The 21,707-nt window shown below is 51.4% G+C and overlaps 1 protein-coding gene across 1 annotated transcript in view; it reads left to right on the forward strand.

Moving 5' to 3' along the window:
* The first annotated feature begins 13,905 nt into the window (after nt 1-13,905).
* Nucleotides 13,906-21,707, forward strand: part of LOC147117200 (tomoregulin-1-like) — a 367,875-nt gene continuing 360,073 nt past the window's right edge. The window contains 2 exon segments of the mRNA XM_085987985.1: nt 13,906-14,507; nt 14,510-14,617. Of these exon segments, the coding sequence (XP_085844111.1) occupies nt 14,429-14,507; nt 14,510-14,617 (187 nt within the window). The 5' untranslated portion in view covers nt 13,906-14,428.

Consider the following 21,707-nt stretch of genomic DNA (forward strand, 5'->3'; position numbering starts at 1 on the left):
GTATAAGTATAGGCAGCTGAGCCTCACTATCATCCACACATGTGAATTTTCCAGTAAAAGTCACCAGGAGTGAGAACCCTGAAAGATTTTTTTATTCAGGAACAAGAGGCGAATTGCAGTACCCCTACTGCCATCCTTCTGAGATCAGCTAAATTAGTTCCATACTGGGTCGTGTATTTACCAACTGAGCTGTCAGAGGAGCTTTCTCTCATTAGAAAGATTTTCTCTAAAAATATTTTGGACAGGAGTTTCAGCTAGGTTGCATTGTTTTTTTTCCACATAATTGGCCCAAAATAGAATCATAGGGGGAGAAAGTCAGTATCACCCCATTTGGGACGCAATTATCGGCCGTGCACAAAGTTTAGCGCCTGGCGCTAATTATCGCCTCCGACTGCAAACTTGGCTTTTATTGCCCCTGAAGGTGATTGGAGTGCTAAATCAGGCGCTACACACCTGTCTTAAGGCGCAAAGGCCAAGGAGCGAGGCGCTACCTCAGAGCGCTGGCGAAGCTCATGTGATGTCAGTCAACAATGGAACACAGACACACTGGCGCCGGCCAGTTCTTAAAGGGGAGAGTCGATCTTGCTCTCCATCCACACCCTGCTCATTACAGCCTTGAGTCTCGGCCTGGAGAGACCTGTACATCAAATCTGTTGGAAAGTACAATGGAGAGGCCTAGGGAAAGAGCTCAGAGTGCAGCCCCCACAGTCTCTTCTAAATTGATACAAGGAAGAGCAAATCAGAAAGAACCTGTAAAGTGCTGCTCAGTACCCAAAACTCCTCAACACAGCTTTTAATATCTCCTGCAGTCTCTTTCTCTCACTCAGAATGCGTGGTGCAAAAGTTTCGCAGACAAAACAAGGCAGGAAGCGGTCGCCTTTAAATAGCGCTCCCCCAGTTCCTTCCTGACTGCAAAACGCTCCCTTCAACCTGTCGTTGCTAGCGGCAGGCGGTAAGACAGGGGGTGCCACTCAATATCCGGTCCGGGGTGCTACCGGGGCATTGCACTCTCGACTGATGTCACGATCTGCCGGCGCAGGAGATCACGGTGGTAGTGTTTAGCGCTGCTGCAAAATATCTGGTCAATTTTGTGAGCGGCACAAACGTCGCCGCGCCCGGGCGCTAGTTGCTTTGCGCCCCATTAGCGCCCTCTTAAGGCACTAATGGGAGGCGCAAACCAACCGAATTTTTCCCCCATAGAAACTTACAGCACAGAAGGAGGTAATTTGGCCCATCGTGCCTGTGCTGGCTCTTTGAAAGAGCAGTCGTGCTAAGTTCCACATCCCTGCTTTTTGTCTGTAACTCTGTAAGTTCATAGAACATAGAGTTTCCATGATCTTTTGCGCCAGTTTAAAAAACATTATGCTAAAAGTCGGCCCCACCCACAAAACTGTCCATGCCCCCAGATCGAATTAATAGCCATGGCAAATTTCCACTAACTGCGCCCATTTGCGAGCCTTCGAGGAGGCTCTTAAAATTAAACTTATTTTAGGCACAAGGACACAAATAGTCACGTTTTAAAAGCGTTTAAATTTTTTTTTATTTATAAGAAACTGACTACTGTACACCAGTGTAACTAGTAAATGGTCCTGTATAATTTAAAAAAAAATCATTTTCAGTTATTTAAAATGCTTATTTTTGGGGGATAAACCCATTTTCAGTTGTGTTAATAAAGCTGCACCAGGTTACCACTCTTAAATATATCAAGGAATATTTTTTGATGCAAATTTTTTTTTAAATTACTTTCTAAAATGCTGCCCGATTGCGCCAGTTCATAGCAGATTTTACATTCGGTGATATGCAAATTAGTTTGAGCAGAAACTTGAGAGAAAAAAACACTTCTCAAATCTAGCGCAATTTTCGTCCAGATCGTCGCTTGTGCTCAAAGCGGTAACACTTGGCCTTTAAGTGAGCATTATTTTAAATATAGAGGACCAAATAAGGAAGGCTTGGAAAATCATCTCAATGTTAAAACATCACCAACTTGCATTTCTATAGCGCTTTAAATAGTAAGACGTCCCAAGGCGCTTCACAGGAGTGCTATCAGACAAAATTTGACAACAAACCACAGAAGGAGATATTGGGACAGGTGAGGTAGGTTTTAAGAAGCGCCTTAATGGAAGAGAGAGCGGTAGAGAGGCGGAAAGTTTTAGGGAAGGAAGTCCAGAGCTTAGGGCCTAGGCAGATGAAGGTGCAACCACCAATGGTGGGGCGATGGAAATCAGGGGTGTACAAGAGGCAAGATCGGAGGAACACGGAGATCTCAGATGCTTGTAGGTCTGAAGGAGGTTACAGAGATAGGGAGGGGCGAGGCCATGAGAATTTGAAAATCAAGGCATTTCCGGACCGGAAGCCAATGTAGGTCAGTGAGCACGGGGGTGATGGGTGAATGGGGCTTAGTGCAAGTTAGAATACGGGCAGCAGAGTTTTGGATGAGCTGAAGTTTACGGAGGGTGGAAGATGGGAGGCCGGCCAGGAGAGAATTGGAATAGTTGAGTCTCAAGGTAACAAAAGTATAAAACAATTAATCTAACATTGTAAACAATTTTAATGGAAGAACACACAGTAATGAATTATGTGATATATTGCCCATATTGGGACCTATTAAGAGCTATTTTGTAAAAGTTGTATTGTTGTTTATTTCAGTTGCATAATGTGTTAGGATGTTCTGAAAGGTTCTGGTAAAGACTAATGAAGGTTAGGAACATTTCTAAGTAAAATTAAAAGCATTCAAATTAATAATACCTCTGAATTCTCTTAACATAGAATCATAGAATGATACAGCACAGAAGGAGGCTGTTTGGTCCATTTGTGCCTCTGCTGGCTCTTTGAAAGAGCTATCCAATTAATCCCACTTCCCTGCCCTTTCCCCATAGTTCTGCAAATGATTCCCCTTCAAGTATTTATCCAATTTCCTTTTGAAAATTGAATCTGCTTCAAACACCATTCCAGGTCATAACAACTCGCTGCATAATTATTTCACAAAAATGTAATTGTTCCGTGATATATAAGATTACTTTGCCGAGGAAGAATTGCTCTGGTCACTGTGTATGTGATTATGATATTACTATACAAAGCCACTAGAGAAATCCTTTCCATGAGTGGACATTGGTGCATAAAATGAATACAGTAGATGGAAAATTCTGTGAGCACAAGCCCAAATTCCTCATATATGCTTCTAATGTAGAAACCTTATGCTGAGAGCATGAACTCATAACATTAACACTGATATTGTCTATTCACATCTATAGTGTAAATTGAAAAGATGCTGGTTAGCCATTAACCATATTTATCAGCAAGCAGACTCAACTCAAATTAATTGTCCACTCACTGAATAAAAATCTGATGCCTGACATGATCCTTTGCATCTTCACATTTATTCAAACTCAGACATTAACAGTACCGCGGTTATCTTCTAAATCCTAAAATTCAGGTTTAACTCTAAATATTAAGTTATCTTACATCTTCACCCTACTGAATTTGAAATCTACCAAGCTCCTTTTTAACAAATGCTTTGTTTGTAGGATTTAATACTTCAGTTAGGCTCTGCCCCTAACTCAGCTGACCTACTACTGAATGCTTATAACAACAGAAAATGCTGGAAAAACTCAGCAGGTCAGGCAACATCCGTGGAGAGAAATTTGAGTTGACGTTTCGGGTCGAACCCTTCTTCAAAACTGGAAAGAAAAGAAAATAGATCGAAGGCAGGGCTGCGATCGGACAAAAGAAGTGAAAGAGACAAAAGAAGTAGAAGAGACAATAAAAGGTATTCGAAGCCAGACGAGATGGTAATAGGCTGAGATTAGGTGTGAAGTATACTGGCAGGGCAAGAGATAGCTGCCAGGTGGGAGAGTGAAACAAAAGGAAAGGGGGGGGGGAGAAAGGAGTGGAAAAATTACAGGTAAAAAATTAATAGGGGCCGAGGTTATGATCTGAAATGGTTGAACTCGATATTGAGTCCGGAAGGCTGCAAAGTGCCTAATCGGAAGATGAGGTGCTGTTCCTCGAGTTTACGTTGAGCTTCTGTGGAACAATACAAGAGGCCAAGGATGGTGAGGTCCGAGTGGGAATGGAGCGGTGAATTAAAATGACATGCAACCGGGAGCTCGGGGTCACCCTTACGGACTGAACGGTGTTGGAATCCACGTGGAATAAATCGGAACCGGAGACCGTTGCTGAGGAAAATGATATGGCTGTGAAACCGAGTCTTGGCAGATACCTGATCAAACACGAGAAGGGAAACTGAAAGTAATGAAGATGAACAAGGTTGAAGAGCCAAACAGAGATCCCGTCGAAGAGAAGAGCAGAGCTTCTTCAAGGTAGGCATTCCTAGAAGAGGTGTGGCAGTGAACCAAACACTAGTACGATAGCAAAATACTGCAGACGTTGGAAATCCGAAATAACAACAGGAAATGCTGGAAAAACTCAGCAGGTCAGGCAACATCTGTGGAGAGAAATTTGAGTTGACGTTTCGGTTGTTGGAATCCACGTGGAATAAGTCGGAACTCAAATTTCTCTCCACGGATGTTGCCTGACCTGCTGAGTTTTTCCAGCATTTTCTGTTGTTATTTCGGATTTCCAACGTCTGCAGTATTTTGCTATCATACTGAATGCTTATACTTGCTCTGTTACCTCCAGACTTGACTACTCTAATGCTGTCCTTGTTGGCATTCCATCCTCTATTCTGAACCTCCAATTCATACAAAAAAATCTGCCGCATGTGTCCTGTCCTGCACTAAGTCCCACTTGCCCGTCACTTTTGTTTTCACTGACCTACAATAGCTCCCTATCCCAATGCATCAAAATCAGAATCTTTGGCTACATCTCTAAATACCTCCATGATTTTGCACCCTGCTATATCTCTGCAACCTCCACTAGGTCTGACGAAAGGTCATCGACCTGAAACGTTAACTCTGTTTCTCTCTCCACAGATGCTGCCTGACCTGCTAAGTATATCCAGCATTATCATAGAATCATAGAATGGTTACAGCATGGAAGAAGGCCATTCAGCCCATCGAGCCCATGCCAGCTCTCTGCAAGAGCACCTCAGCTAGTCCCACTCCCCCGCATTTTCTGTTTTTATTTCAGATTTCCAGCATCCGCAATATTTTGCTTTTCCACAAGGTCTATATCCTTTCCTGAAAAGTCAATTTCTCTGACTTCTGTACACCCCATTAATATTTCCCTATTGTTCGTGGCAGAATCTTCAGCTGCCTTGGTCTTACTCTTTTGATCTTCCTCCTTTAAACCTCTGCCTTTTCTCTCTCTCCCTTTCTTCCTTTAAAACCTCCTACAGAATCCACATCTTTGATGTATCTTTCAATCACCCCTCCTAATCCAGTGGGATTAGTTTTGAATTGCTGTAGCAGAGAATTGACACAGATAGGATGGGCTAAAGGGCTTCCCTCTGTGCTGTAAAGTTTTGTGGTTCTATCATTTCCTCGCGGGCTCACCATCCATTTTCAATGGTTTATGTGTGCAGCAGTTTGGACATGTTTATTGTTAAAGGCGTTTTATAATGCAAGTTGTTGCTCTGTTACACCTATAGATTGCTAATCCTATGCCACTATACTACTACAGGTTGAGCGTCCTGAATCCGGCAATCTCGAGACCGAGGCCGAGCCGGTTTTCATGTTTTTCCGGACTTCGGAACGTGTTTCTGATGTCTGAAGTCCGGAAATATCGCAACCTGAACTTGGGCGTTTCCGGACTTTGGACATCAGAAACACGTTCCGAATCCGGAAATGCCTGCGCCGCTCCGCGTAGCGCTGACGCGTTTCTCCGCCCCTCTCCATCTGTTAAAGGGGAGGGATGCTACGAGCTCTGCAGAGCATCCGATGGCCCACACTAGGCCCACAGGGCGGCATGGTGCTGTGGCCGCAGCCTGACGAAAACACTTAGTGGAGCTGTGCAAATTAAGGAGGATAAAACACAACACTAAAGTTTTATTGCATCACTTGCATTTTTCATAGGATTTTTCAAAAAGAGACAACAAAAGTTAATGGCTTTTTAAAGTACAGGTTGAGCGTCCAAAATCCGGATTTCCAGATTCCAGAACATTTTACGAATTCCGGAGGACCCTGCCACCAATCGTCCCGGAGTCCAGATTCCTGAACATTTCAGATTCCGGAACTCCAGATTTTGGACACTCAACCTGTACCACCCATACTTATTACAAAATGGTTTATTAACATTTATTTATGTCAGCCATGGCTCAGTTGGTAGCACCCTTACCCTCTGAGTCAGAATGGCTGTGGGTTCAAGTCCCACTCCAGAGACTTGAGCACAAAAATCTAGGTTGATACTCCCGTGCAGTGCTGAGAGAGTGCTTCACTGCCGGAGGTGCCGATGTTAAACCAAAGCCCCATCTGCTCACTCAAGATCTTATGGCACTATTTCGAAGAAGAGCAGGGGAGTTATCCCCGGTGTCCTGGCCAATATTTATCCCTCAATCAACATCACTAAAATACACATTATCTGGTCATTATCACATCGCTGTTTGTGGGAGCTTGCTGTGTGTAAATTGGCTGCCTCGTTTCCTACATTACAACAGTGACTACACTTCAAAAAGTACTTAATTAGCTGTAAAGCGCTTTGGGATGTCCGGTGGTCGTGAAAGGCGCTATATAAATGGAATCTTTCTATTTTTATTATTTGAAATATTGCCCTTGAATCACGTGTTTTTGCAATTTATTCTTTTCTAAACCTGATATTTATTCAATCTTCAAAACATCTGATTCCACATGACTCATCTTAGATGGTCTCTTTCACACCGTCAAGTAATGTTGAGTATTTGCATATATTTAAATTTGGCAGGAGGACCCAGCATTTGGGTACTTCTGAAGCCGAAGCCGAATACCTAATTCCATCAAGCAGTGCCCAAGTCTCCCTAGACAAACGGGAAGGCGAATAGACGTCTCACTGTATGACCAGGGAGAGCGAGCACGCTCCTCTAATAGAAGTGAAGACATACAGATTTACAGATCGCAGATCATCAATCACTTGCTCAACCCGTATAATGGGGAGGAAGCTTACAGGGGAAAAGAGGGGTCGGCAGGAACACGCGGAGACATTTTGTGCTTGAATGCCATCATTTTGGAATGGGATAGGAAAACACGAATCCGAAATGATTTCAATTTACGTTTGCAGAGTGACCCAAATCAACAAAAGGAGCACCCCATCCCCCACAACATGTGCATTCAACCTTACTGATTTGTCTCGTTTATTTTCAGTGAAATTACTGATTTTGTGAAAAAGGTTTAACCTGTTTCTGTGCCGTTCACTACAACAAACTGAACAGTTGTGCTAATCAGTGCCTTTTTAAAATATAATATCTGTTGGAAATATCTCACGGTAGCAAGTATATAATGCCATTTTGCAATAGAAAGGCAACATTTGGTTGTAAATATCCAAGAGTCGTCTAACAGATGTATTATGGAGAAATTCTTAACACTTTTATTCTAAGCTGCTGGCAGTATATCCTAGTATTCTATTCGTCTTATTTATCACCGCCTTGTACCGTGGAGCTAACTGAACTGGAAGATTGATGTCTGTGTTTGAAAATCAAATTCCATAACCAAGATCCCCCAGTAATATGCACAATAAATGTGGGGGAGGGGGTAGAATTGCGCACAGGACATGCTTTCGAATATTGTAGGCCAGTCTGGTTTGCTAGACAATTTTTTTTTATGTGGGCGATTTTGTATCAATATTTTGGAAAGCAAAATTACAACGTTACATTACCCAATACCCACAAAGTGAAATTTTCGGTTACTATACACTTAACTGAAATGTGATGGTGGTGTACACAGCTCCCTCCTCTCTTGTTTACTGTTTGTCTGGATATATATGAAATATATTCAGACATACCGTCCTGCCACTCACCTCTGATTGCTTTAAACAACGGGGCTTTATTTGTAGTAAGAAGGGATACAAATTCACCAGTACTTCATTTCTATTTATGCGTCAACTATAAACAAAAGTAAGAATAATGAGCGTGTTTTGGAGTTATTTCCAGGCACTCGACGGGTGGCTAAAAAATAAGTGTGAAGTTAAGCCGAGCAGAAGGGTAAGGTTGGTGTTAATTGTTTTGGTGGCTGTTAGACTGTTCAGCGGTGCGTCCTCCCGCTCCCTCACTCCCCCTCCCCTCCCTCACTCCCCCTACTCCTCCCCTCACTCCCCTCCCCTCACTGCACCCCTCCCTTCCGTCCCTCACTCCCCCTACTCCTCCCTCACTCCCCCTCCCCCCTCACTCCCCCTACTCCTCCCCTCACTCCCCTCCCGCTCCCTCACTCCCCCTCCCCTCTCTCACTCCCCCTACTCCTCCCCTCACTCCCCGCCCCTCACTGCACCCCCTCCCTTCCGTCCACCTTCACTCCCCCCTCACCTCCCTCACTTCCCCTCCCCTTACTCCCCCTCCACCTCACTCCGCCCTCACTCCTCACCTCTCTCCTCCCCACTCCACCTCCCTCACTCCACTCTCACCTCCTCCCCTCATTCACTCCCCTCCCCTCACTCCCGCACCCTCACTCCCCCTCCCCTCCTTCACTCCCACCTCACCTCCCTCCCCTTCCTCCACCCTCCCCTCCCTCACACCCCCATCTCCACCCTCCCTTCACTCCCACCCTCCAATCCCTTACTCCCCCTCCTCACTCCAACCCTCCCTTCCATCCACCCTCCCCTCATTCATGCACCCCTCACTCCCCCTCCCCTCCTTCACTCCCACCTCACTTCCCCCTACCTTCCTCCTCCACCCCCTCACTCCACACTCCTCTCACTCCACCTCCACCTCACTCCCCCTCTCCACCCTCATTCATCCTCCCCTCACTACCCCCTCCCCACTCCTCCTCCCTCACTCCAACCCCTCCCTTCCGTCCACCTTCCCCTCCTTCACTCCCCCCTCCCCTCAACCCCTCCCCTCCCCTCCTTCACTTCCGCTCTCCACCCTCATTCATCCTCCCCTCACTCCCCCTCCCCACCCCTCCCTCCCACTCCAACCCTCCCTTCCGTCCACCTTCCCCTCCTTCACTCCCCCTCCACTCACCCCCCTCCCCTCCTTCACTCCCCCCCTCGCCTCCCTCCCCTCACTCCAACCCTCCCCTCCCTTACTTCCCCTCTCCACCCTCATTCATCCTCCCCTCACTCCCTCTCCCCGCACTCCCACTCCTCACTTGCCTCTTCCCTCACTCCCCCATCCGCTTCCCTCACTCCCCCTCCTCTCCTCTACTCCCCCTCCCCTCCCACCTCCCTTCACACCCTCCCCTTACTCCCTCCACACACTCCTCACTCTCAACCCCTCCCCACATTCCTCCTCCCTCCCCCTCACTCCCACCTCCACCCCTCACTCCAACCACCCCACACTCACCACCCACCCCATCACCCACCACCCCACCATCCACCCCTACCAACACTCGCCCTCCCCTCACTCCCTCTCCTCATTCTCCCGCTCCTCACTCCTACTTCCCTCCCCACTCCACCTCCCCTTCACTCACTCCCCCTCCCACCACTCCCACTCCACTCCACCCCCCACAACCCTCTCCCCCACACCCCCCTTCCTCTCTCCACCCTCCCTCCACTCTTCTCCACTCCCTCCACTTTCTCCCCTCACTCCCACTCCATCACTCAGCCCCTCCCCTCACTTCCCTCCCCCCACTCACCCATCCCTGCCACTCACCACACTCCCCACCCTCCTCTCTCCAATCCCCCCTCCTCACTCCCAGCCTCCTCACTCCCCCTTCCTCCCACCCTCTCCTCTCCTCTCCTCCCCCTCCTCACTCCCCACTTCCCACCCACCCCTTTCCCCCCTCCCCCTTTCCTCCCCCCCACTCCCCTCCTCCCCCCACACTCTGCCCCTCCCCCACCCTTCCCACTCCCCCCCCACTCCCTCCCCCACCACTCCCCCACACACCCATACTCTGCCCCCCCCACTCTCCCCCCTCCCCTACCCCTCTCGCCCCCCTCCCACCCTTCCACTCCTCCCCCACACTACTCCACCCAACCCCCACTCACCCCCCAAACCCCACTCTCCCCCCCAAACTCTCCCCACCCCCACCCTCTCCCCCCATTTCCCCCCTCCCCTCTCTCCCCCCCTCCCACTCCTCCCCCACCCCATCCCACTACCCCCACACTCTCCTCCCCCACACAACTTCCCCATTCCCCCACTCCACCCCCCCACCACTCCCCCAGACTCTCCCCCCACTCACCCCCTCCCCTCTCCCACCCACCACTCTCCTCCCCCACCCCCACTCTCCTCCCCACCCCCACCCCTACTCCCCCACAACTCCCATCTCCCCCTCCACTCCCCCACCCCTCAGCCCCACCCCCACCAATCCCCCTCACTCTTCCCCTACCACTCCCCCCAAACTATCCGCTCCCACCCCACTCTCCCTCCTCCACTCCCCCCCACTTCCACTCCCCAGCACTCACCCCACTACTCCCCTCCACTCTCCCCCCCTCCACTCTCCCCCACTCTCCACCCTCCACTCCACCCCCACTCTCCATCCTCCACTCCACCCCAATCTCCCCCTCCCTCCACTCCCCCCCCACACTCCCCCTCCACTCTCCCCCTCCACTCCCCCCTCTCCCCCTCTCTCCCCCCTCCACTCCCCCCTCTCTTCCCCCTCCACGCCCCCCTCCACTCCCCCCCACTCTCCCCCCCACTCACCCCCTCCCCTCTCCCCCTCCACTCCACTCCCCCCACTCCACTCCTCCCCAATCTCCCCCTCCACTCTCCCCCTCCACTCTCCCCCCTCCACCAATCCCCCTCCACTCTCCCCCCTCCACTCCCCCAAACTCTCCGCCCTCCACTCCCCCAAACTCTCCCCACTCCCCCCTCCACCAATCCCACTCACTCTTCCCCCCCCTCCACTCCCCCAAACTCTCCCCAACCACCCCTCCACTCTCCCCTCCACCAATCCCCCTCACTCTCGCCTCCACCAATCCCCCTCACTCTCGCCCTCCACCAATCCCCCTCACAGTCCAAAAATGTGCGGGTTAGGTTGATTGGCCATGATAAAAATTGACCCTTAGTGTTAGGGGGGATTAAATACGTGGGGTTACGGGGTTACGGGGATAGGGCTTGGGTGGGATGGCTGTCGGTGTAGGGACCGGGTGCTAGGGTTTGGATGATCAGCCATGATCTCGTTGAATGGTGGAGCAGGCTCGAAGGGCCGAATGGCCTACTCCTGCTCCTATCTTCTATGTTTCTATGTTTCCCCCTCCACTCCCCAAACTCTCCCAACCACCCCCTCCACCAATCCCCCTCACTCTCCCCCCTCACTTCCCCAAACTCTCCCCAACCACCCCTCCACTCTCCCCTCCACCAATCCCCCTCACTCTCCCCCCTCCACCAATCACCCTCACTCTCCCCCTCCACTCCCCCAAACTCTCCCCAACCACCCCCTCCACCAATCTCCCTCCTCTCCCCTCCACTCCCCCCCACACTCTCCCCCTCCCCACACTCCCCCCTCCACTCTCCCCCTCCCCACACTCCCCCCTCCACTCCCCCCACACTCCCCTCTCCACTCCCACCCCACACTCCACCCCCACTCCCCCCTCCACTCTACCCCCACACCCCCCTCCACTCCCCCCTCCACTCTACCCCCACACCCCCCTCCACACTCCCCCCCCTCCACACACTCCCCCACCACTCTCCCTCACCCTCCCCCTCCACTCTCCCCCACCTCTCCCCTCCACTCTCCCTCCATTCTCTCCCTGCACTCTTCCCCCTCTCCTCTCCCCCTCACTCCACTTCCCCCTCTCCTCTCCCCCTCACCCCCCTCACTCCACTCCCCCCCTCCACTCCCCCCTCTCCACTCCCCCCTCTTCCCCTCCTCTCCACTCCCCTCTCTTCCCCCCTCTCCACTCCCCCCACACGCCACTCCCCCCTCTCCACTCCCCCCTCTTCCCCCCCTCTCCACTCCCCCCTCTTCCCCCCCTCTCCACTCCCCCCTCTCTACTCCCCCCCTCTCCATTCCCCCCTCTCCACTCCCCCCTCTCCATTCCCCCCTCTCCACTCCCCCCTCCCCCCTCTCCATTCCCCCCTCTTCACTCCCCCTCTTACCCCCTCTCCACTCACCCCCTCTCCCCTTCCTCTCCCCTCTCTCCCCCTTCCACTCCCCCTCTTCCACTCTCCCCCTACTCTCCCCCCACTCCCCCCCTCACTCTCCCACCACTCTACCCCCTCACCTCCCCCCCATGCTCCCCCCTCACTCTCCCCCCCAACCAATCTTCCCCCTTACCACACTCCCTCCTCCACTTCCCCCCCACTCCCTCCTCCATTCCCCCCACTCCCTCCTCCACTCCCCCCCACTCCCTCCTCCACTCCCCCCCACTCCCTCCTCCACTCCCCCCCACTCCCTCCTCCACTCCCCCCACTCCCTCCACTCCCTCCTCCACTCCCCCCCACTCCCTCCTCCACTCCCTCCCCACTCCCTCCTCCACTCCCCCCCACTCCCTCCTCCACTCCCTCCCCACTCCCTCCTCCACTCCCCCCCACTCCCTCCTCCACTCCCCCCCACTCCCTACTCCACTCCCTACTCCACTCCCCCACCCCCCTCCTCCACTCCCCCACCCCCCTCCTCCACTCCCCCCACCCCCTCCACCCCCCCTCACTCCCCCCCACCTCATTCCCCCTTCCACTCCCCCCCACTCCCTTCTCCACTCCCTTCCACTCCCCCCACCCCCTCCACACTCCCCCCACCCCCTCCACACTCCCCCCCACTCCCTCCTCCACTCCCCCCCTCCACTCCCCCCCCACTCCCCCCCTCCACTCCCCCCCACTCCCTCCTCCACTCCCCCCCTCCACTCCCCCCCACTCCCCCCCTCCACTCCCCCCCACTCCCCCTCACTCCCTCCTCCACTCCCCCCTCACTCCTCCCCTCACTCCCTCCTCCACTCACTCCCTCCTCCACTCCCCCCTCACTCCCTCCTCCACTCCCCCTCACTCCCTCCTCCCCTCACTCCCTCCTCCACTCCCCCTCACTCCCTCCCCTCACTCCCTCCTCCACTCCCCCCTCACTCCCTCCTCCACTCCCTCACCCCTCCACTCCCCCCCACTCTCCCCCTCACTCCCTCCTCCACTCCCTCCCCCTCACACTCCCCCCTCACTCCCTCCTCCCCCCCTCACTCCCTCCTCCAATCCCCCCCTCACTCCCTCCCCTCACTCCCTCCTCCACTCCCTCCCCTCACTCCCTCCTCCACTCCCCCCTCACTCCCTCCTCCACTCCCCCCTCACTCCCTCCCCTCACTCCCTCCTCCACTCCCCCCTCACTCCCTCCTCCACTCCCCCCTCACTCCCTCCTCCACTCCCTCCCCTCACTCCCCCCCTCAATCCCCCTCCACTCCTCCCCTCACTCCCTCCTCCACTCACTCCCTCCTCCACTCCCCCCTCACTCCCTCCTCCACTCCCCCCTCACTCCGTCCTCCACTCCCCCCTCACTCCCTCCCCTCACTCCCTCCTCCACTCCCTCCCCTCACTCCCTCCTCCACTCCCCCTCACTCCCTCCTCCACTCCCCCCCTCACTCCCTCCTCCACTCCCTCACACCCTCCACTCCCCCCTCACTCCCTCCTCCACTCCCTCCCCCTCCACTCCCCCCTCACTCCCCCCTCCACTCCCCCCCACACTCCCTCCTCCCCCCTCACTCCCTCCTCCACTCCCCCCCACTCCCTCCTCCCCCCCTCACTCCCTCCTCCAATCCCCCCCTCACTCCCTCCCCTCACTCCCTCCTCCACTCCCTCCCCTCACTCCCTCCTCCACTCCCTCCCCTCACTCCCTCCTCCACTCCCCCCTCACTCCCTCTCCACTCCCCCCTCACCTCACTCCCCCTCACCTCCCTCCTCCACTCCTCCCCTCCCTCCCCCCCACTCCCTCCTCCACTCCTCCCCCCCCCCCACTCCCTCCACTCCCTCCCCTCACTCCCTCCTCCACTCCCCCTCCCCTCGCCGCTTTTCATGTGCGGTGTCCCCGCGGTCATGTGATGTGACTCCCCCTCCTGCTCCGCCGTCTCCTTTGTTGTTTCTGTGGCTCAATCTCCCGAATCCGCCCGTGTGTCTGCGAGGACAACAGGAGAGACAGCGGAGGGGAGAGAGAGAGAGGAACAACACAACTGAACAACTCCTCGCATTTATTAATAGCGTTCACTTCAGATCGGGGAAAGAGTCTGAGGAGCCGTTTGAAAGAATTAGCAGGAATAAAGCAGCGCTGTGTCCCGCACACGCACAGAGAGAGTGAGTGAGGAGAGGAGGCGAGGCGAGGCGCCGGGCTTGTGCAGCACGACAGGGGATGGATGGTGCGAGGAGGTGATGCTCCAGGAAGGACGAGCGCTTCTTCTCGCTGACTGAGCAGCCGCCGCCTGCCTGCCTGCTCCGTCTTTCTGTCTCCTTCCCTCGATCCTCGCAGCCAGCGGTCCGCTCCGCTCCGCTCCGGTCATGGTGGTGCCAGAGTTGTTTCCCCTTCCTCAGCGCAGGTTAGCCGGACCCTCGCCCCCGTCGGCCGTGTGTTGTTGCCTCTGGTTCTTGCCGTGCTGGCGGTCAGCAGCCTGCCGGTGGGGCTGGCCGCCAACCCGCTGTCCAGCGCCGAGTGCCAAAGCGGCAAAGGCAAAGGGACCAACTGCTCAGGTGGGTGAGAAACAAAGAACCGAGTGAATAATGTTTTTTTTTACTCAGCCGGGTGCCCGAGAACAAAGAGGATGAGAATTAGTTAAACGATCAGCATATGAATCTTGACTTATCATTGCGTCTTTATTTTTGGAAGGGGCAGTTGTAGCGAGGACGAATTGCTGGGAAATGTGACAGATTGAATGTAGCACTTGGGTGCTTTGATGTTGCTGAGGTACATTAATATGCTCTTTGAATGGATGTTGCATAGGGGAGTAGCAGGTGCATTAAAATCGCCTGGAGAATGCCACCCCACCCCCCACCATCCCCAAGCCTCTCTTGGCCAGTAATAAGATTGAAAGATGGAGCATCCCCTAGGACTTCACGTGACCTTCACTATTAAACATTTAACAAAAGGGCTTTTTTTGTTCATAAAGAGCAAAAAAAACCGGTGACCGAGAAATCTGGAAGCTTGAAATGGTCCGTTGGTCAGAGATATCAATAACAAAATCAGGCTGTTTTTTATTTAAACGTATCTTCAGTCTTTGACTTTTTGCCATTTGATTTTTGTAGGTCAGTATTACACGCAATATGGAAAGCGACTTTCCACTTGTCATTGTTTAACTTGGCGTCTAATCTTAATGTTTGCAGAATGCGAACGAGTTTTCTGTCGGCCCATTATTCGTTAATTTAACGTGTAGACTTTAACACGAAACGAACCGCCACCCCGCCGTGATGTGGGGTCTCTCTAGCGAACCAGCCTTGCAGATCTGTGCTTACGGTGCGATGCACAATGAGATGAACACTGAGGTGTGTTCATATGCAGTCCGTTTCAACTGCTCCGTGTTTGAGATCAACTATAACAGCTCCCGCGTATAAATACAGAATCCAATCATTGTTTGGGCTAATGTGTTCCAATGCTATATTGCTTTCGTCGTTGAGAATTTATTCAGTTTAATGTGTGTTTTAACAATGCCGGTTAGTACAGTAAATATTCGTGAAGAAACGGGGCTTGCTATTTTAAAGTAAACAGTTTAAAGACAATAACATGTAGAGACCGTGATATACATACTGCCGACTTTTGCAACTTTTCTGTTTACATGCTTGATCTGTGCAAAATTCCGAAGTATACATTGTCTGACATAGATTGGCAATAGCCACTGCCTGGCGAAAAAAACCTTCGAAAACACTCATTGCTACTTGTAGACAGTGTTTTGCAAAGCAAACTTTTATCATACGTTAATGCAGTTCTCTTAGACAAAGGGTTTGGTCGTAGGAAAAAAAAGCAACTTAACCTAGTTGAATCCAACTTCGGTAACTTTTCACTGTCCTTTCATTCCCCCACATTGTCTGCTGGTTTATGCCTCCGTCCTCCAGCGGTGTATGTCCTATCACACCGCATGGCCGTCTTAACAGCCTCCTCCCTTCACCCCAATACCCGACTACCTCAAACCCTTCATGTTATAAAGTCACCGCTATTCCTGCAAAATAACGAATGTTACAGACAAAATAGAGATCATACATAATATTTTACATGCTGTTATCAATACTTTAACATTTGCCAGAGGCCTTTCTTTGCCCCCTTTCAGAACTCTAATTCTCTTTACTTGCACACCTCCAAGAGTAATCAAGAATCCACAATCCAGGAATACATTCTTGCTCAACAGTCCATTTTCTCCAAAGCTAACAATCGGCTAGTAAATTGAATTTTAATTAACATCCAGTTGGTAAATTGTTAAATTGATTAAAGTATTAATGCAATTTATCGTAATCCTGATTTGGTGTACGAATTTCTTAGGGAAGTAGTAATGAATTTTTAGATATTTAACTGTGCATATCAGAAAGTTACTGCATGCTACACTGGTTCTGTATGCATTTGATAAATTTTCTAATTGAGAAACCCAGGTTATCACCAAAGTTGGAAATAAGTTTTAAAAAAACCCACAGGGAATCAGGAAGGATTGAATAGATGACACCAAATTTGGGTTTTAAATGGAAAATTTATATGTGGCATGCCCACTAATGTGGGAGGGAGGGAAGACGAAAGGAGGTAGGAGTTTCAAAGTTCTGAGGCCCTGGGAAAAATGAGCTAGAATAGTAATCTGCAGTAACTCCTGATTTCAACACCGTGGAGATGTAGGGAGAAGAAATAACACAAAGGATGGCATATTAGCAGTTTAGAAGGAACAACTGAGGAGTGATTAAGGAGCAATCATTATAATTGTATTGATGAAATGAAGGCAAACGTTTCTAGTGGAGACAGAGATTAGAGCTAGAGGTGACAAACCTTTCCATCCAGAAAGAGTCTCTCAAACATTTAAGCAGCAGTCAAGCCTTGGGCTTCGATTTTTCTAGGGAGTTAAGGAGCAAACATGTATCTGTCAGCAAACTGGAAACCAAGTTTCTTGAAAGCAGTTTTAGGCATGGAGAAAGTGATAGGTCCATTTGAAGTAAAAAAAATAATGAGGCCAACAGTGTTAGTACATGAAAAATGACAAAGGTAAGAGTTGATAGATCACAGAATCATAGAATTATAGGGACAATTTTCATCAACAGCAGGGCGGTAATATTTTGGAAATCGCGGAGCTGAACTTATTACTCCCTTCACACTCCTGATCCTCCCACCAACAATTTCATTGGGGTCTTCACATGGGTGACCCAGATGCCCATCTGTTTCGGGGCAGATGTACTTAGATTGGGGTCCTACAGCCCTGATGCAATTTTGAGGAACCAATGGGTGGAGTGTGCACCGCACATGCTCCTCCCATTGGTATCTGCATTGAACGGCCTAACCAGTGGTCATTAAAGGGACCACTGCAAACCACTTTAAAACCAGCTGGGGTTCTTGTTTTTTACAGATTGTCGAGGGGCCAGGAGACGCAATTGCCTGCCCGATGGCCTCCCAAAGTGAAAGTTGGCCCCATAAAATTCATAGCTTATTCATCCCATCTTGCCTGTGCCAGTACTAGCTCTTCAACTGAAGCTATCTAGTCCTATTTGTCTACCATTTCTCTATATCCTTTTATATATTCTTATAAAAGATGTTGGGTAGACTTGTGAGAGTCATGAAGAAACTGTGTCTTTGAAGAATTGAAAGAAACAAGATATAGCTTTCTGATCTGAATTGCAAAACCTAGGGCATGCCCACTGGGAAAATAATGCATCATGTGATTGCGCACAAATTATTGATGTGCTATCCATGAAAAGTCGTTTCCATGCCAAAAACATTTTTAATTTAAATGTGTGACTTGCAGAAAAGCAGCTATTGTACAATGCTTGCTAAAGGTGGATTATCATAATATTAATGGTACTCTATTTATACATTGGTCATTTCTAAGCACAGGTGTCAAATTGGACTGTGGATGGCCTACAAAATTAGTACTTTTGTTTAAATCTATGTATAGATTATGCAATGATGTTGCATTTCTTTAATGCAGAAATGCATAATATTGTGTAGTACAAAGCTTCAAAAAATATCAGACTTTAAAGTGTGACTGCTATCCAAAGAAAGAAGAAAAAGGCAGAGAGAAAGAAACAGAAGAGGACAAAGAGAAGAAAAAAGAGTTAGGGAGAGAGTAGCTAAAGAAAAAAGAAAGAGGGAATTAGAAGAGGAGAGACATCAAAAGAAACAGTAATATGAAGATGACAGAGACAAGTAAGAGAAAAACGATATTCTGTTCCTTACAATGTACAACGACATGGGAGATTGACTAAAAATAATAATTGTACAACACAGAGAGGACAGCAATAATAATCTATTCATGTAATGTAAAACAAATGGTATGTGTGCACATATTTCCTGTCCATCATGGTAATGCATTTTGAGCGGAAAACAAAGAATTGGGAGCATATGCTTAATTTAAAGATGTTGAAGAAGGTAGAGGAATAGAGAGACCTGGGGTTCAAATACATAGGCCTAGAAATTCAGTTGTTAGCGTCAGCCGCTAGTGCCTTAGGAGGAGGAGAAGTGGGGCGCTAAGCGGCTAGCGCCTGGGCGCGGCACAATCTGCGCCTCTCGCGAATTTCACTCAAGATTTAGCGGCGGCGCAAAACCACAGCGCCCGTTCAGCTGCGCGCGCAGATCCTGACGTCATTTCATGGTGCAACGCCCTTGGTGCGCCCCGATCCAGAACTTCAGTGGCGCTGCCCTTCTGTGCGCCTGGCGCCCCCAGCGACTGGTAGAGGGGAACGGTTCCCAGTCGTTGTGGGGCGCGGGGGGTGCTATTTAAAGGGGACTCCTCCTGCATTATAAGTGACAGCCATTTTGTGCCAATCCTTCTGTGTGAGAGACAGATATTTGGAGAGAGCTTTCTGCTTTGACTCAGCGCTTGCACAGGTACTCCTGGCTTCAGGCCAGAGCTTTGCACTTGGATTTAACTTTCAGTGCCATAGCCTTGAGCCGCCACATATAATGGGGGCTGCAATGGGTGGAAACGTTGGCTTTTTGCATTGCATTCAGAGGGCTCAGAGACGCCGTGAGGGAGTGCCAGTCATGGCCAGACGGAGACGGGCCAACAGGCATCGGCACAGGAGGCCTTACCCACCCAGGGTATACCGCCAGCAGTTCTCATATCTGAACATGTCTGAGGAGCAGTGTGTTCGGAGGCTGCGATTCAGAAGGGAGGTGGTCACTGAGATCTGCCACCTGCTTCGCAGAGATCTGCAGTCACAGCTGAGGAGCAGGACGTCTCTGTCGGTGGCAGTGAAGGTGACGGTGACTCTCAACTTCTATGCCACTGGCTCCTTCCAATCTGCTACTGGGGACATTGCCAACATCTCCCAGTTCGCGGTACATTGCTGCATCCGCCAGGTGACCAATGCCCTTTTCAGAAGGAGACGTCAGTACATCTCCTTCCCCATGACCCTGGACAAGCAGCAAGAGCGTGCAATGGGATTTGGAAGAATAGCGGGCTTCCCCATGGTCCAGGGCGCCATTGACTGCACGCATGTGGCTTTGCGGGCAGGTCTAGAGAATGCCGAGGATTACCGCAACCGGAAGGGCTACCATTCGCTCAATGTCCAGTTGGTGTGGGACCACAGGCAGCTCATACTAGCTGTCAATGCCTGCTTTCCAGGCAGCAGCCACGATGCCTTCATCCTGCGCCAGACTTCTGTGGCAGACATTTTCGAAGCCCAGGCTCACCCAGGAGGATGACTTCTCGGGGACAAAGGCTATCCTTTGTGCACCTGGCTGATGACCCCGCTCCGTGCGCCCAGCACCCCTGCTGAAGAGCGATACAATGACAGCCATCAAGCTACCAGGAACATCATTGAGCACACAATCGGCGTGCTCAAGCAACGGTTCCGCTGTCTGGATCATTCCGGAGGAGCCCTACAGCACTCGCCTGAGCGAGTCTCCCATTTTGTTGTAGTGTGCTGCATGCTGCACAACCTGGCTATCCTCAGGACTCAGCCACTGCCAGCAGACATTGGAGGACCACCAGAGGAGGAGGAGCACCAAGACGGGAGGGAGGCACAAAGTGCAAGGGCCGTCCGTCGGCAGCTGATTGCAACTCGATTCTAGGCCCCCTCTCAGGGAATGGCTTGTGCCAATGAAAGAACATGAATGGAGCCACTCCGCAAACCCTCAGCCGGTCAAGGCAACAAATAGTTCAAAGTGCAAACATGGACAGTGTGAATAAAGAAATTTTTTTATTGCGCAAACTCTGTGCCCTTCCTGCATGACAAACTAATTCAGATACACCCCCCAAAAAACAGTCAGAGACATAACTGGCTCTCACAACCTTGAGAAAATGAAAGAAACAGTTAAACAAAAATGACCATGATCCTCGGCCTTCATATAAAAAACAAACACAACATTCCCGGCCCTCATATAAAAAATAAACACAACATTCCCGGCCCTCATATAAAAAACAAACCACAAGTCTCGGCCTTCATATGTAAAGAAAACATTCTCAGCCTTCATATATAAAAAAAACATTCTCGGCCTTCATATATAAACACTACATTTGGCCACACCTTCTACTTTTTCCCCTGCGAGGGTGATCCGCCTCACTTCCGCGAGTGGCCCCTTCCCGCCCTGCAGCTCCTCCTCAATGGGACCCCAGTGGCTGCAGCAAGGTTGGGGGAAGGCTGCTGAGGGTCAGATGGTGAGACGCCAGATGCCCTTGGGGGACGGCCTGGACCAACTCTGGGCCTGGAGAGCCCGGCTGCTGACTGCTCCAACTCTGCTTGGGCGGCAGCAGTCTGTCCTACGGGTGGTGGCAGCTGCAGTGGAGGAGTGACTGTGTTGGCTGCAGGAATGCTGGCAACTTGACAGAGCACAGGCACTCCCTGGTCGGCTGATACACTGGCACTCGCACGGGCCAGCACTGCAGCATGCGCAGCAATCTGCTGAAGCACAGACTGCTGGGCTGCTGCGGCGCGGCGAGGGCCCCGGCGATGCCTGGCCGATCCAGCGAGGGTGGCAGCAGTTAGTGCCCGTGTGGCCCTGATCTGTGTCTGCATCAGACCAGCCAGTGAATGCATGGCACGACTGAACACTTGGCTGGAAGCCGCCTGTGATGCAGCGAAGTCCTGCTGACTCCTAGCCTGTGCTGCCATGAAGTCCTGCAGACTCCTGGCCTGTGCTGCCCTGAATTCCTGAACACTGCTTGCCAGTGACTCTATGGAGTCAGGCATCCTTGCCACTGCAGCCATGAGCTCAGCGTGCCTACGCTCAGCCTGGGCGTCCATTTCACCAAGGAGCCGCACCTCCTCTGCGCTCACCGTAGCAGGACTGGAGGCTGCACTCACCCTCCGGGGAGAAGGCCGCCAAGCTTCCCCACCCCTCCCGCGTTGCTGCAGCCCGCTGGGCCCCGGAGCTTCACTCTCCTCAGACCCTTCCCCCCTGCTCCCCTCCAGGGAAGACGTGTCCCCATCATGGCCATGGGCTGCCTTGGCTGAGGGTGGCACTGATGGGCCAGCTTCCTCTTCCTCCTCCTCGAATTCAGAATCACTCACCGTGGCAGCTTGAGGGCCCGCCTCCTCACCTGGCGAATCAGCATCTGAAAGCAGGGAGGCACAAGAGTTGCTTTAGAGTGAGGACAGGGTGGCAGCGAGCAAGACATGAGTGCTGCTATGCACTGCATTGGTTCGATAGTGGCAAAGG

The sequence above is a fragment of the Somniosus microcephalus genome, chromosome 5 (assembly GCF_052327205.1).
Source record: "Somniosus microcephalus isolate GS21.2 chromosome 5, FLI_Smic_1.0, whole genome shotgun sequence".
Classification (NCBI taxonomy): domain Eukaryota; kingdom Metazoa; phylum Chordata; class Chondrichthyes; order Squaliformes; family Somniosidae; genus Somniosus; species Somniosus microcephalus.